General features: G+C 47.6%; 1 protein-coding gene across 1 annotated transcript in view; it reads right to left on the reverse strand.

The window, feature by feature from the left end:
• The window catches only part of PNPLA7 (patatin like phospholipase domain containing 7), a 424,003-nt gene that overhangs the window by 24,480 nt on the left and 384,085 nt on the right, over positions 1 to 15,438 (reverse strand). The window contains exons 31-32 of the mRNA XM_065418594.1: positions 13,175 to 13,323; positions 11,631 to 11,783 (exon numbers count right to left, since the gene is read on the reverse strand). Coding sequence (XP_065274666.1) covers positions 11,631 to 11,783; positions 13,175 to 13,323 — 302 coding nt within the window. The remainder of the gene's footprint in view (positions 1 to 11,630; positions 11,784 to 13,174; positions 13,324 to 15,438) is intronic.

Below are 15,438 nucleotides of genomic sequence, written 5' to 3' on the forward strand. Positions count from 1 at the left end.
TGTTACAATCATCTTTCTGGCGACGGCTTTGTGCAGTACTGCACATCAGACAGTGCTGCATATAAGGAGACACCAACGAAACATCTCTTTATGGGAAAAGACAACAGCAAAGTTAATTAATATGGGCCTCCTCCGCTGGGCCAGGTCTGACACAGGAATTACTATCGGCACTGCTGTCAAATGACCTGTACATGTGACTCATGAATACACACAAGCCAACCAGCACTTAGGGGCTCTTGCTTTTACATGTAAATTTCAGGTTCTGTTAGAGGTGATATGAGCAACTACTGCTAAAGTGCTTGGGGGAGTTTGAATGCGTATACCCCATTTTCCAGCTCTTTAAAACTCTTATTTGCAGTGGGAATGACAACTTGGCATCCATACTGTCTGCATGAAAGCAATTAAAAATAGCTCCAGTCTTAGGGAATGTCTACACTGGCAAAGTTAGAGTGCCGCTCAGAGAGCGCTGAAGGAAAACCGCTGTTGTGTGTTCACACTGACAGCTGCCTGCGCAATAGCGTGTTCACACTTGCGGTGCTATTAGGAGGGGTGCACTCTAGGCTGCTATCCCACAGAGCATCTCTTCCTCTTCTGATGCTAAGACTTGTGGGAAGGCGGAAGCGGTTGCGGGGCATCCTGGGTCCTGTCCCAATGCCCCGTGATGCATTGCTTCGCATCCCAGCAATCCCTGTGCTTCCGTCCGCATTTGGCGCCATCTTTCAATGGTTTGTGTACTGTGCGCCCTGCCCTGCTTCTTTCGGGCTGCAGGAATGGATCCCACACTGTTGACCAATTTGCTGCTCGCACTGACCAACACGTCATGAGTGGCAGTGGAGTTATTCCTTAAACTACAAAGGCAAGAGGAGTGCGACGTTGATCTTACCACGCATTGTAGCTATGACATGAGATTGCTTGTGGCATTCACGGAGGTGCTGACCACAGTGGAACACCGCTTTTGGGCTCGGGAAACAAGCACTGAGTGGTGGGATCACATCGTGATGCATGTCTGGGATGATGAGCAGTGGCTGCAGAACTTTCACATGAGGAAAGCCATTCATGGGACTGTGTGATGAGCTTGCCCCAGCCCTGCGGCGCAAGGACACGAGAATGAGAGCTGCCCTGCCGTTGGAGAAGTGCATGGCGATTGCACTGTGGAAGCTGGCTACTCCAGACTGCTACCGATTGGTCGCTAAACCAGTTCGGAGTTGGAAAGTCGACCGTTGGAGTCGTGTTGACGGAAGTCTGCAGGGCCATTAATCGCATCCTGCTCTGAAAGACCATGACTCTGGGAAATGTGTGTGACATTGTGGATGGCTTTGAACAAATGGGCTTCCCTAACTGCGGAGGGGCAATCGATGGCAGGCACCTTCCAATTCTGGCACCAGACAACCTAGCCACCGAGTACATTAATCGCAAGGGGTATTTCTCAATGGTTCTCCGGGTGCTTGTGGATCACCATGGGCATTTCACAGACATTAACGCAGGCTGGTCCGGAAAGGTGCATGACACACGCATCTTTTGGAACACTGGCCTGTTCAGGAAGCTGCAAGCAGGGACTTTCTTCCCTGATCGGAAGATTGGGTAGGGGAAGTCGAAATGCCCATTGTGATCCTGGGAGACCCCGCCTATCCCTTAATGCCATGGCTCATGAAGCCATACACAGGGCAACTTGACAGCAGCAAGGAGCGGTTCAACAACAGGCTGAGCAAGTGCACAATGACGGTGGACTGTGCATTTGGCCGTTTAAAAACCCGCTGGCGATGCCTGTATGGGAAGCTGGACATGGCTGATGACAATATTCCTATGCTTATAGCCGCGTGCTGTAGACTCCATAATATTTGTGAAGGGAAGGGTGAAAGCTTCACTCAGGGCTGGACCACAGAGGCTCAGCGCCTGGAGGCTGAGTTTGAACAGCCAGAGACCAGGGTTATTAGAGGGGCACAGTGCAAAGCCATAAGGATCAGGGATGCTTTGAGGCAGCAATTTCAAGCTGAAAGCCACTAATATTTGTTGCTATGCTCGGAATTGCAGTGCTTGTAATGCTAGGAGGTGATTGGTGCACATGATGCAAGAAGGGACCTTAACATAATTGTATGTTGCTTTGCAGGGCTCTTTTTGCTTTCATTTAATAGAATGAAGATTGCTTTCAAACCAACACAAACCTTTTATTGAAAGACAACAACCAGAGGAGAGAGTCAAACGAAAAAAATCATCAGCAGGGAGGGGGAGGGGGAAAGCGGGATGGGGGAAGGGAAGGTCTCAAGAGGAGGATGGGGATTTGTGTATGTCCAGGGATCATACCCAACCTTCTCCTTTGGAGTACGATGCAGCGGGTGCTGGGCTTCAGCAGGGCCAAACTGCAGAGGGATGGGTGTTGAGTGCAGTGGATAGTGGGAGTCCACACTGCTGGACTGTGAGAAGGGAGGAGTGGAATGCTGCGGGAAGAGAGTGGAGCCAGGAGGTTGATAGCAGTGTGTTGGCGGTGTGTGTGTGTGTGTGTGTGTGTGTGTGTGTGTGTGTGTGTGTGTGTGCGTGTGCGTGCGTGTGTGTGCGCGCGCGCGGGAAAGAGTTTTGTGACAGTGGCTGCAGGGGAGGGCGGGCGCGGAGCTGCTCGGTTTAAAGAACTAGTATCGCCTGGAGCGTGTCCTCTTGGTGCTCCATAATTGTTAAGAGCCGCTCCGTGGCTTCTTTCTGGTGTGCCGCGTTCTCTTTTCGGTCCCTTTTCTTGCTGTCCTGCCACTCCTTCAATTCTTTTTTCTCAGTGACGGAGTGCATCATAATCTCACACATAAAGTCCTCCTTAGTTCTTCTTGGACGCTGTTTAATTCTGCGCAGCCGTTTTGCCACCGATAAGGGAGGCTGGCCTCCCAAGGTCATCTCTGTGAAGTTTAAATGCAACATTTTACAGAAGCAGTATTGTTTGCAACACAGACAACACTGTTTCAGTGCTTTAAAACACAGCGAGTACTCACACACCTGTCACTAACTGGCTGACCCCAGGCAAGCACACATGAGCCACAAGACCCCCAAAATGGCGAGTAGCTGCAGGGGCAGGGTAAATCACTGTATACTGGGCACGTGGCTCTTGGGCACTTGGGGAGAGCCAGCACTGTAGGGTGGGTCTGATAATCATTCCTGTCCCCACACTTTCCACAGGAGGTGATCATTATGGAAGATATCTTGCTGCTGAGGGTGAGGAGGGAATCAAGGGAGGGTCTTCTCCAAGCCTGTGGCTTCTGCCCTGGCCCCTGTGCGGCTAGCCTGAGTGCAGCAATGGTCCCCGCACCCGTCCCGGCAAAGTGGAGCGGGAAAGTTACCGTTAATGGGGCAAAAAACAAAGCAGCTCTGCCGAGGAACCTACAGCAGCAGATTGCCCAGTATCTCCACGAGAATTTCCTGGAGATCTCTGAGGGAGATTCCCATGAAGTGAGGTAGTGTATCAACAGCCTGTTCTGCCGCTCAGACTAGGCATGAGGTGGGAGACAAGCCTGCTTTATGCAACCCTCCTGCCCCCAACAACTCGCTTCCAGCAATTCCCAAAATCAGATCCACTTACCAGGGGCCTCCTCTCCTGTTTGCTCTTCGCCAAGCTCTGACTGCTATGACTGGCTAGGCTGCTCCAGGGTAGAAAAGAGCTTCTGACTGCATGCACCTCTGGCCTCTGAGTCATCCTCTGCCTCTGGGTCCCCCTCCCCCTCTTCATCCAAGATTGCCTCCTCCTGGCTCGGTCCACTCTCAACTGGCACGCGAGCCAATGAAAGTATCCACAGGGTCCTTCGCAGTGGAGGTGGGGTTTTCACCGAGTATCGCAGCCAGCTCTTTGTAGAACCGGCTGCTCGTGGGCGCAGCACCAGAGTGGCAGTTTGCCTCCTGCGCCTTGCGGTAGGCGTTCTGCAGCTCTGTCACTTTGACCCTGCACTGCAATGTGTCCCGCTCATGGCCCCTTTCTGTCATGCATCATGAAATCTGACCATAGGTATCATAATTCCTATGGCTGGAGTGCAGCTGGGACTGGACAGCCTCCTCTCCCCAAATGCCGATGAGGTCCAACAGCTTGGCATTTCTCCAAGTGTGGGATCGCCTGGTGCGTGGAGCAGACATGGCCACCTTGCTCAGGAGTGGGGAAAAAACCAGCACTGGTAGCTACTCCCCTTGTGGGGGTGGGTTTTTTTTTGTGGGGCTGGTGCTGCAACTACACAGCCACATTAAAGCGCTGCAGCGCTTTAACATTGCTAGTGAAGACATGGCCTTATTCTTTTTCCTACAAAGCAGCAGAAAAGGCTCCAGGAAGAATTGAATTCTAGTGCTTAGAGCAGTGGTTGTTAGGAGTCCAGGGCTCTATTCCCAGGTCTATCACTAACAGGCAGAATAAGTGTCAGGAACAGCTCAAGGTTTCATAGCGACCATAATCTGCCCCAAGTGATTCCTAGCTCTGTAGGTCACACTCTGGATCTTGTGTCTGGAATGGCACTGGAAGTCGCGGGGGAGCGGAACTTCCAGACAGACGACTGACTCTTGTGGTCTAGGATCGAGACACATCTTGATGGGGAAAAAAGGCCTGTTTAGAGGGCTGCCCTTGGAGATGAATGGAGCCTGGGAGATCACGGACAGGCCAGAGGGAGAATACTGTTCAGCCTTCAGACCATTCTGTCAATGGTTTTACAGATTCCAAGGCCAGAAGGGACCATTGTGATCATTTGCTCTGACCTCTTGTATAGCACAGACAAGAGAACTGCTCCATAATAATTCCTAGAGCAGATCTTTTAGAAAAACATCTTATCTTGACTTGTCAGTGATGGAGAATCCACCATGACTCTTGGTAATAGTTCCAGTGACTGACAACCCTTATGGTCAAAACTTTACAGGTTATTTCCTCTCTGAATTTGTCTAGCTTCAACTTCCAGCCATTGTATCATGTTAAGACCTTTTTCTACTAGGCTGAAGTGCCCATTATCACATTTTTGTTCCCCAAATAAGTACTGTAGACTGTAACCAAGTCACGCCTTAACCTTCTTTTTGCTAAGCTAAATAGATTGAGCTTGAATCTAATCCTTAATCATTCACATGGCTACTCTCTGAACCCTCTCACTGTGGACACCAGAACTGGTCACAGTATTCCAGCAGCAGTCACACCAGTGCAAAATATAGAGATAAAATAATTTCTCTACTCCTGCTCAAGAGTCCCCCGTTTATGCACCCAAAAATCCGATTAGTCCTTTTGGACATAGCATCACACTGGGAGCTCATGTTCAGCTGATTATCCACCATGACCCCCAACTCTTGTTCAGAGTCATTGCTTCCCCAGCCTATCAATATGACCTACATTCTGTGTTTGCTTAGAATGGCCCCAAATAGCCTGGATCAGATGACCTTCAGGACATATGGCAAGGCCTATCTAGGTGCATGGGCTGCCACAGAGGTGGGTTTTTGAGGGGAATCAGCAAGGAATTATATGCTCAATGACTATTAAATTTAATTGTATTTGTTTGGCAGAGGTGCCTGAAATGTTGGATAGACACCCCCTTTTTATTTTTGTATAAATCTAAATAAATAGGTAAATAAAAACCTTTGACCCAGTAGCCCATGAATGCCCACTCAGGTCACCATGGTTTACAGAGACCCTGCAACAGGTGAAGCCATAGGGTGTTTGGCTGGTATGCCAGTGGAGGAAGTCAAGAAATGTGTCTCCATCAGATCTGCTAAAGCAGGATGACAGCTTGGTATACCTGCACAGCTGTCAATCATCTACTGTCAAGCTTCTCTCATAGTGAAGAATATGAAGTTACTTTGTGGCTTTAAATCACTCACTTGGCCCTGAACTGTCTGCTTCCACAGACAGAGAACAATGGTTTGAGGGGTCAATGCTTGTTCATCTCTTAGTGTCGGCCAGTCTCATCCACTGAGGCTCTGGAGGGGCTGGATTCTCTTCCCCACTCCCCTGATCCCACAGTCTGTGAGTTGGATCCATGCCCATGCTGACTGGTGAAGGGAGCACCAGGGCAAGTCCTGGGTCCATTGCTGGTGGAGATGATCCGAGTCTGCCCATGGGTAGCAGGATGCCTGATTGAAAAAGCTATCATGCAGCCCCTGGTTAATAAAGCACCACTTGACACTGACAGTCTCAACAGCTCGCAACCCATCCAGGAAATGGTGTGGGAAGTTCAACTCTCCTCAGATTTCCTACATTCTGGTCAGTCAGGTGTTTGAGCAGGAACTGCACTGGTTGCACAGGGTGAGGATTTTCTCCTAGCAATGAACAAGAAAGAAGTGTCCATGCTCACTTTAATCACATTCTGACACCACGAGCCATAAGGTTTGATTGGGTCATCTAAAGACACAGGATGCTGCTGAGTGTTCAGACCCCTCTGGGCGGTCGGAAAGAATGGTCTGGAACAATTGCTCTTCTGCCCAGAGGACTCTCACGTGGGGCTCTGCAGGCAGTGGGGTAGCCAGGTGGAGGGAACAAGGGGAGCGATAAAAAAAAAGGCGCCACCCGCTGTGGCGCTTTTACTCTGCCGGCAGCGCTCCGGGTCTTCGGCGGCACTTCGGCGGCGGGCCCTTCACTCGCTCCGGGTGTCTTCGGCGGTACTGAAGGACCCGCTGCCGAAGACCCGCGGAGCGAGTGAAGGTCCCGCTGCCGAAGTGCCGCCGAAGACCCGGAGCGCCGCCGGGTGAGTAAAATAAAAGCGCTGCAGCGGGTGGCGCCTTTTTTTTTTTTTAATTGCTCCCCCGGGTGAGTACAAAGGCGCCACTTGTGATCAGTGGGGGAGCAGCCGCTGCCCCGCTCCCCCCCAGCTACGCTACTGTCTGCAGGGCTGATTTCATGTCTCCTGTGGAATGTGTACGAGAGGGTATTAGGAGAGTTACTGAGGAAACATGTTGCACATGTAGGAATCCAGTTTGCTGATGATGCTCAGCTCTAAGCTTCCATCCTTCCCAGCACAACTGGGGCAGTGGAACGAATAACTTGTCTTTAGGAACTAAGGAAATGGATGAGGGTGAACACGCACGTAAGCAAACATCTACAGTACAGACCCATTTACGCGCGAATCCGCTTAAAGTGAGGTAGCGCCATGCCTCCCAGTGCTACCTATTTAACACGCGAGACTCGTTAACAGGCGGTACAGAAACTTGCTATGTAGCGCCAAAGATTTGCTCACTAACTCACTGACACAGAAATCGACAAGAAGTGCGGAGCGGAAATGTGTTGTACGTCTTTACCGATATTGGTAAAGATGTATCACGCATGCTTAGTCATTGTCTCGCTAGAGAGATAATATATACAGTAGTACTGTAGTTATATAGTAATACAGTATATATACTACATTAGAAAATTTTAACTGTAGGCCTCATATAATGGCAGAGGGCAAGCGTCAGCGTTCCTACACTGTAGAAGAAAAGCTATCTGCAATAGATCGAGTAAATAGTGGAGAAACCCAGGCCAAAGTTTCAAAAGCTATTGGGATTGACGAATCTACTCTCCAAGGATGGCTAAAAACTGAATCTAAACTGAATGTTGTTGTACAAAATATTGATTCTGCCACAGGGCTTAAGCGAAAACGTGTGCGCTATTCAGCAAAACCCACAATAGACAAAGCCATGCGCATGTGGTTTGCTCAGGAAAGGCTGAAAGGAATGCCACTAAGTGGGCCAATTCTTCAAGCCCAAGCGACAAAATTTGGAAATTTAATGGGGGATGAATCATTCCAAGCCAGCAAGGGGTTTATAAGTCATCGATTTCTGGAGAAAGCCGATCAGCCGATGAATTGTCCACGAACGCGTTTCCCGCCGAGTTAAAATCTATTTTACAAAATGAAGACTACCACGAAGAACAACTTTATAATTGTGATGAAACAGCTTTATTTACAAAACTGCTACCTGATAAGACTTTAGCCTTTAATTACGAGACACAGAAAACAGCTGGATTTAAAAAGAAAAGATCGTGTGACTCTTCTTTTTTGTAGTAATAAGAAGTTCATAACCCTTGCTGCTTTAACCACCTCAATAGAGTCAAACTGCCAGTAATATACGCTAACAGCAAAAATGCTTGGATGACGAGACACATTTTCGACGACTGGTTTCACAACAGCTTTGTTCCAGCTGTTCGTAAACATCTGCGGTCGAAGAAACTCGAAGCCAAAGCACTTTTGCTACTTGACAATTGTCCAGCCTATCCTCCAGCCAAATCACTGGTTTAGAGAGATGGAAAAATTCGAGTGCAATACCTATACCTACCATTCAACACAACATCAAAAATTCAACCTTTAGACCAGGGCATTATTCAGAATTTTAAAAATAATTATCGATGGGAGCTGATTTCGGCGATTGTGTCATGCACGACTTCAGGCATTTCCGAATTCCTGAAACAGTTAAACATGAAGGAAATTATTCATTTAGTTAAAAAAGCTTGGGACAGAGTAAAACTAAAGTCCATTGAAAATTGCTGGATGAAGGCTCTCAGTGATGTTTTTTCTGTCAAAGACGGCTCAGACTCGGAAAACTCCAGCAGTGGCACTGATTCAGAGCCAGACTTTGAAGGATTTTCGGAAGAAGACGTCCTACAAACACGCATGCAGACAAAAGAGGATAAAGGTAAACTTCTCTTTCAAATGATAAAAGATTTTAGTTTGGATACGTCGCCGGAAATCATTACCGAGTGGCTGGAGATGGATGAAGATTGCCCGACTTCAGAATTTCTGTCCGAGGAAGAAATATTAACGGGCTGCGAGGCTACGTCAGACCACAAAAGCGAAGGCGAGAATTCTAATAACGCAGGCCTAAATGACAATGACGACGAGAATGTTGCTGAAAAGGTCAAAATTTTGCCCACAGAAGCCCTTAGTGCTGTAGAAACTTTTGTAAGATTTATGGAGGAGCAAAATGCGGAAAATATCGAAATCATTCATCAGCGGCGAATGACAGACTTCATAAGAAAGAAAAAAAATGTGAGCATGAAAGAGCAGAAAATAATGGCTTTTTTTCTAAGTGAATCATAGACACTTTTTTCAGCATGGCCCTCTTAACCCGCGGTCCGTTAACACGTGGCTACTAAGCTACTAAACAACAGTCCACTGGAAAGGAAAGAAACCTTATTCTACCCAGGGGCGGCTCTATGTATTTTGCCGTCCCAAGCACGGCAGTCAGGCAGCCTCCGGTGGCATGCCTGCGGGAGGTCCGCTGGTAACACGGATTCGGCGGTATGCCTGCAGTAGGTCCGCCGGTCCTGTGCCTTCGGCGTACCTGCCGCCGAATTGCCGCCGAAACCGCGGGACCAGCAGACCTCCCGCAGGCATGCTGCTGAAGGCAGCCTGACTGCTGCCCTCACGGCTTGCCGCCCCAGGCACGCGCTTGCTGCGCTGGTGCCTGGAGCCGCCCCTGATTCTACCCTTTTTAAATTGCTGAATTATTTCTCTCTGAAAAACATCAGTTGCACATCTGGTGTCAATACTTTGCATGCTGATTTATGATATATACAAACAGACAAAACTAAACCCCAAAGACCTGTGAACCTGATACTATCCCTTCATTAGTAGTCCTTCCACTGACATTGATTTTGTTCTGCTGATACTATATCAGGTGCAAAGGAAGTGCAGATGGTCCATAATATTAATAGAAGTGTTGGAATGTTAGCTGTGTCACAGACATTCTACTATTCTGCTCCCTTTGCCTGAACAATTCACAGCCCTACCAGCTTATTCCCACCCTCCCCTTGACTTTATGAGCTATTCTCACCCAATCAGGGAAAAGAAACAATGCCATGTGACTTATGTACCAATTATAATTAAACAAAACAACTCAGATTTCAAATACCTATAGTGAACAGCACATGTCTGATCCCCAGAGTAAAGTTGCTGGCAAAAAAAAGGAGAGGAAGTTGCAATCTGCTCATGGGTGTTACACAAACAGGGTAAATGATTCTGTTCAGGTTCTTATCCTGAGCTGCTCACCATATGTCTTTCCATGGTATTATTCAGTGTGACTTCTTTGCTCAGCTCTAATATTGATCTCCTTTTTTGAGAAAGTAACAGACCTTCTAGATAAAGGAAATGCGGTGGATCTAATTTACCTAGATTTTAGTAAAGCGTTTGATACTGTGCCGCACGAGGAATTACTGGTTAAATTAGAAAAGATGGGGATCGATATGAAAATCCAGAGGTGGATAAAGAACTGGTTAAAGGGGAGACTGCAGCGGGTAGTACTGAAAGGGGAACTGTCGGGTTGGAGGGAGGTCACCAGTGGGGTTCCTCAAGGTTCGGTTTTGGGTCCGATTTTATTTAATCTATTCGTTACTGACCTCGGAACCGAATGTAGGAGTGGGCTGATAAAGTTTGCGGATGACACAAAGTTGGGAGGTATTGCCAATTCGGAGAAGGATCGGGATATTTTGCAGGGAGACTTGGATGACCTTGTAAATTGGAGTAACAATAATAGGATGAGATTTAATAGTGGGAAGTGTAAGGTGATGCATTTAGGGATGACTAACAAGAATTTTAGTTATAAGTTAGGGACGCATAGGTTGGAAGTGACGGAGGAGGAGAAGGACCTCGGAGTCCTGGTTGATCGCAGGATGACTATGAGTCGGCAATGTGACGTGGCTGTGAAAAAAGCTAATGCGATCTTGGGATGCGTTAGGCGAGGTATTTCTAGTAGGGACAGGGAGGTGCTGCTTCCGTTATACAAGGCGCTGGTGAGACCTCATTTGGAGTACTGTGTGCAGTTCTGGTCTCCTATGTTTAAAAAGGATGAACTCAAACTGGAACGGGTACAGAGAAGGGCCACTAGGATGATCCGAGGAATGGAAAACCTTTCCTATGAAAGGAGACTCGAGGAGCTCGGTTTGTTTAGCCTAACCAAAAGAAGGCTGAGGGGGGATATGATTGCTCTCTTTAAATATATCAGAGGGATTAATACCAAGGAGGGAGAGGAATTATTTCAGCTTAGTAGTAATGTGGATACGAGAACAAATGGATATAAACTGGCCGTGGGGAAGTTTAGGCTTGAAATTAGACGAAGGTTTCTAACCGTCAGAGGGGTAAAATTTTGGAACAGCCTTCCGAGGGAAACGGTGGGGGCGAAGGACCTCTCTGGCTTCAAGATTAGGCTTGATAAGTTTATGGAGGGAATGGTTTGATGGGATAACGTGATTTTAGTCAATTAGGCATTAACGTGCCATCGCGGGTAAAATGAGGGTCCGGCTGTAGAATCTTGCCTGTATGCTCGGGGTTCTGCTGATCGCCATATTTGGGGTCGGGAAGGAATTTTCCTCCAGGGTAGATTGGCAGAGGCCCTGGAGGTTTTTCGCCTTCCTCCGCAGCATAGGGCAGGGGTCGCAGGCTGGAAGATTCTGTTGTGGGTGAGTCAGCTTTTGTGGCCTGCATCATGCGGGAGGTCAGACTAGATGACCATATTGGTCCCTTCTGACCTTAAAGTCTATGAGTCTATGAGTCTATGTACATAGCCTACAGAGAGCTAAGTAGTAAGAAATCTAGTTCTTGAGAACAGGTTCCTCAAGAAAGAGCCTAGAACTAGCCCTTAGCACTAGGGTTGTACTGCTGCAGTGTTCATAGGACTCTGTTGCTGCACAGAAGTAGCTACATCAGGGCCCCCCTACACCCTCAAGATTCACTTACACAGATTTCATCAAACTTCCCAAAGTCCAGGGTGCCATATCTGTCGATGGGCGGCCGAATGTATTCACAATATTCACTGTTCTTGACCATCTCCAGCTGCCGCACGCAGCACACATACGCAAGCCGGGTCTGGATCTCTGCCATGTTCAGCACCTGCCAATCAGCCCCAGATAGCCATCAAATGCATTGCAAGACTTTCATTAGCACCACTTGCCCTGAACTGGCAACGGTAAAAGGTAAGAAATACACTCCAGTGACTCAGGCGTATCTGCAGAGGCTTTCACATCCCACCTCCCTCAGCCTCCTAGGAGCACACTGCTGACCGCCAGCCAATCTGTCATCAATGGCAGAGACTCAGCTTCCATCTAACATATGAGATCTTTCTGCAGTTCAAGCAGAAGTTGGTCATTAATTCCAGGAAATACTGGCACCTAGAAGGAGATATATAGTGTGACGTAGGAGGGGCGCGAAGCTCTCTTAGGGTGGGGATGAGTAACGAGCCAGCTTCATTTTCTAGTGCCAGACACTGCTTTAGGTGACAGCTGGGTTTGATTCGCTGTCATAGCCCCTCGTTCCTTGGGACAGAGAACATCCCAGTGTGCTATGGAGCCAGCATGTTCAATCCCACCCTGCATCACTCACAACAGATACCCACTGGGAGAGTCCAGTACTATTGAGCTCTGAAAAGGAATCCTGTCCAGTCCTCAGACCAGGCCTTTTCGAGGAGGGGGACTGCTAAAGAGGGAGACCCTAAGGATTACAGCAGGGACACAGGGAACCAGAAGGAAAATGGAGGAAATGAAACATTAATCCGAGCTGATCTGACTTCACCCAGGAAGGAAATCCATAGCTCATGCAGCCTGTCATGAAAACAAACATCTAAGAATTTATTATTACTGCCCAATGCAAAAATCCCTACGTTCAGCAGCAAAGAAACATAGTGAAGTGGACAAAGCTCCACGCACTTTCATTTCTAAAGCAGCCAAATCCTAACTGCATCAAGATTAGTTGTGCCAAATTCACTCCAATTGGAGAGGGGCTCTTTCACCCCTATCAAAGCCAGGTCACCGGCTCTTCTCTATATTCAGGGAGCAGTTTGGGAAAAGAGGTATCTGTGCTTGTACAGCACCTAGCACAATGAGGTCCTGGTCCATTTCCAGGGTTCCTAGGTGCCTCCATAATACAAATAACAAATAATAATAATATTGTAATTCTGTAGTCCCCCACTCAGCCCCCAGCGGAATTTGCTCTTGCGTGGAGAGCTGGAGTTGGACTCCTTAGAGGAACAAATGATTGGTATTTGGCTGTGTGAGTGCCACTCCTAGCTCCTCCCCAGATTCAGACAACTGAATTCTCCCATAACATTGTATTTTCTTTTATGCTGGGACCTTGCCCAGCTTTCCCACACCCCAAATGTCATCTTGCAACCCAAGATGCAGGTGACCGAGCAATCGATTCCCAGTCTTGTTTCTCAGATACACAGTGGGACAGTTCCCTTCTGCTTACTGAAAAATCACTGCGATTTTAACATAAGCTTACGGTACCTTCACTTTTTCAACGAGGGGATTCCATCTCTTCCACAGCAACCACCAGCCAGACAGAGCGTCGCCGTAGTTGGTGAGGTCCGTCTCATCCCGGCTGCCCACATCAATTGCTATCACCACTTTTGCCCCCATGGACCTTGCAACATCCGCTATTGGGAACAAAGCCACATCATCATTACCCATCACTCCTCTCTTCTACAACACTTACCTTTCTGGAGCTGGCCACTGGAAGCAGGGAAATATATTTCCAAGGATCACGACAGACCACGCAAGCACAGCATGGGACAGTACAACAGGATTCCTTTTCATACAGCTTCCAGCACAGACATTTATGAATGCTTTGCAGGGAGAATTACTTACTTCAGAATAATGCTATACTAATTATACTCTTCATAGTGATGTATAGTACCTGGGTATAACTATCTCTTTATAATCCCTATTTATTCTAATAATTTTCTTTCAGAAACCAACACAAATGTTGATCATTAAAAGAAAGGCCTGTGGGATCATCCTTATCATGCCAAATCCCAAAGGGACATGTCCTCCTTGCAGATCAAGCACCACCCAGATTAATCTCTGGCTAGGTACTTAAGGTGGCCTGGCTGTATATTCAGTTTAGGTCCGTCACAGGCAATCTTCTTGCACCCACATGATCACTAGCTGCATAGTTGCCTTGCTTGATACATGAATGAAGCAGCACAAATGCAAGAGGACACAGAAGAGGTCAAGGCAGAACGACCAACTGGGGAGAGAAATTGATATAGGTCAGAGGTTGGGAGAATATCAGTCCATGAAGAGCTTTGAAAGTAAGGAGGAAAATTTTGCTTAGATTTAGAAATGGACAGATTAGTGATGGTGACGGGATGGAGGAGCATTTCCCACTTCCTGAAGGGACAGAGTGGTCTGGCCATGACATTCAGGAGCCTGACAGTTTAAGGAGTAGGAATTTAGGAAGATGCTAAAGGAGGGATTTGGGGTGCTGAGCAACTCACAGAAAAGAGAAATGTGGGGAGGAGAAAAAGTTCAAGATCCAGGATAGCTATGGATAGTAATTCCAGAATCTCTATGGATAGTAATTCTGTGCTTGAATAATAAGAATATAGCAGTAGGGATATACTACCAACCACCTGACCAGGATGGTGATAGTGACTGTGAAATACTCAGGGAGATTAGAGAGGCTATAAAAATAAAAAACTCAATAATAATGGGGGATTTCAACTATCCCCATATTGACAGTGTACATGTCACCTCAGGATTGGATGCAGAGAGAAAGTTTCTTGACACCTTAAAGGACTCTTTCTTGGAGCAGCTAGTGCTGGAACCCACCAGAGGAGAGGCAATTCTTGATTTAGTCCTAAGTGGAGCACAGGATCTGGTCCAAGGGGTGAATATAGCCGGACCGCTTGGTAATAGGGACCATAATATAATTAATTTAACATCCCTGTGGTGGGGAAAACTCCACCTCAGCCCAACATGGTAGCATTTAACTTCAGAAAAGGGAACTACACAAAAATGAGGAAGTTAGTTAAACAGAAATTAAAAGGTAAAATGCCAAAAGTGAAATACCTGCAAGCTGCATGGAAACTTTTTAAAGACACCATAATAGAGGCTCAACTTAAATGTATACACCAAATTAAAAAACATAGCAAGAGGACCAAAACAGTGCCACTGTGGTTAAACAAGAAAGAAAAAGAAGCAGTGAGAGGCAAAAAGGCATCCTTTACAAAGTGGAAGTTAAATCCTATTGAAGAAAATAGAAAGGAGCATAAACTCTGACAAATGAAGTATAAGTGGGAGTGAGTCTCATTGGAGGAGAAGGTATCTGTACTTGCGTCTGTCTTTGTAGTGCTTGTATGTGTAGAGGCCTGTAGGGGCAGTGTGCTGAGCCCAGAGCCCTGATTAGGGGGCGGAGCTTGGCTGAATAGGGGGCCTATAAAAGAGGCCTCCCAGCCAAGCAGCGGCACAAGCAGCGAGCAGCGGCACCCAGGTGCCTGTAAACAGGGCTGCTAACAGGGGAGTTTAAGTGGGAGTTTACAGGGGGAGGTGGAAGGGGGGGCAGGAGGGCGCGGTGTGCGGTGTGCTCTGTGTCCCCAGAGGCCGCAGGCAGAGACCATGGCAGCCATGAGCCCAGCAGCCAGGGACACAATGCAGATGATTGCATGTGGCAGCTGTGGTATGTACATTGTCCTGGCAGGGGTGCCTGAACAGAGGTATGTCTGTATGAAATGCTGCCTAATCGACCTGTTAGAGGAAAAGGTCCGTGG

Source organism: Emys orbicularis, chromosome 18 (genome assembly GCF_028017835.1).
Source record: "Emys orbicularis isolate rEmyOrb1 chromosome 18, rEmyOrb1.hap1, whole genome shotgun sequence".
Classification (NCBI taxonomy): domain Eukaryota; kingdom Metazoa; phylum Chordata; order Testudines; family Emydidae; genus Emys; species Emys orbicularis.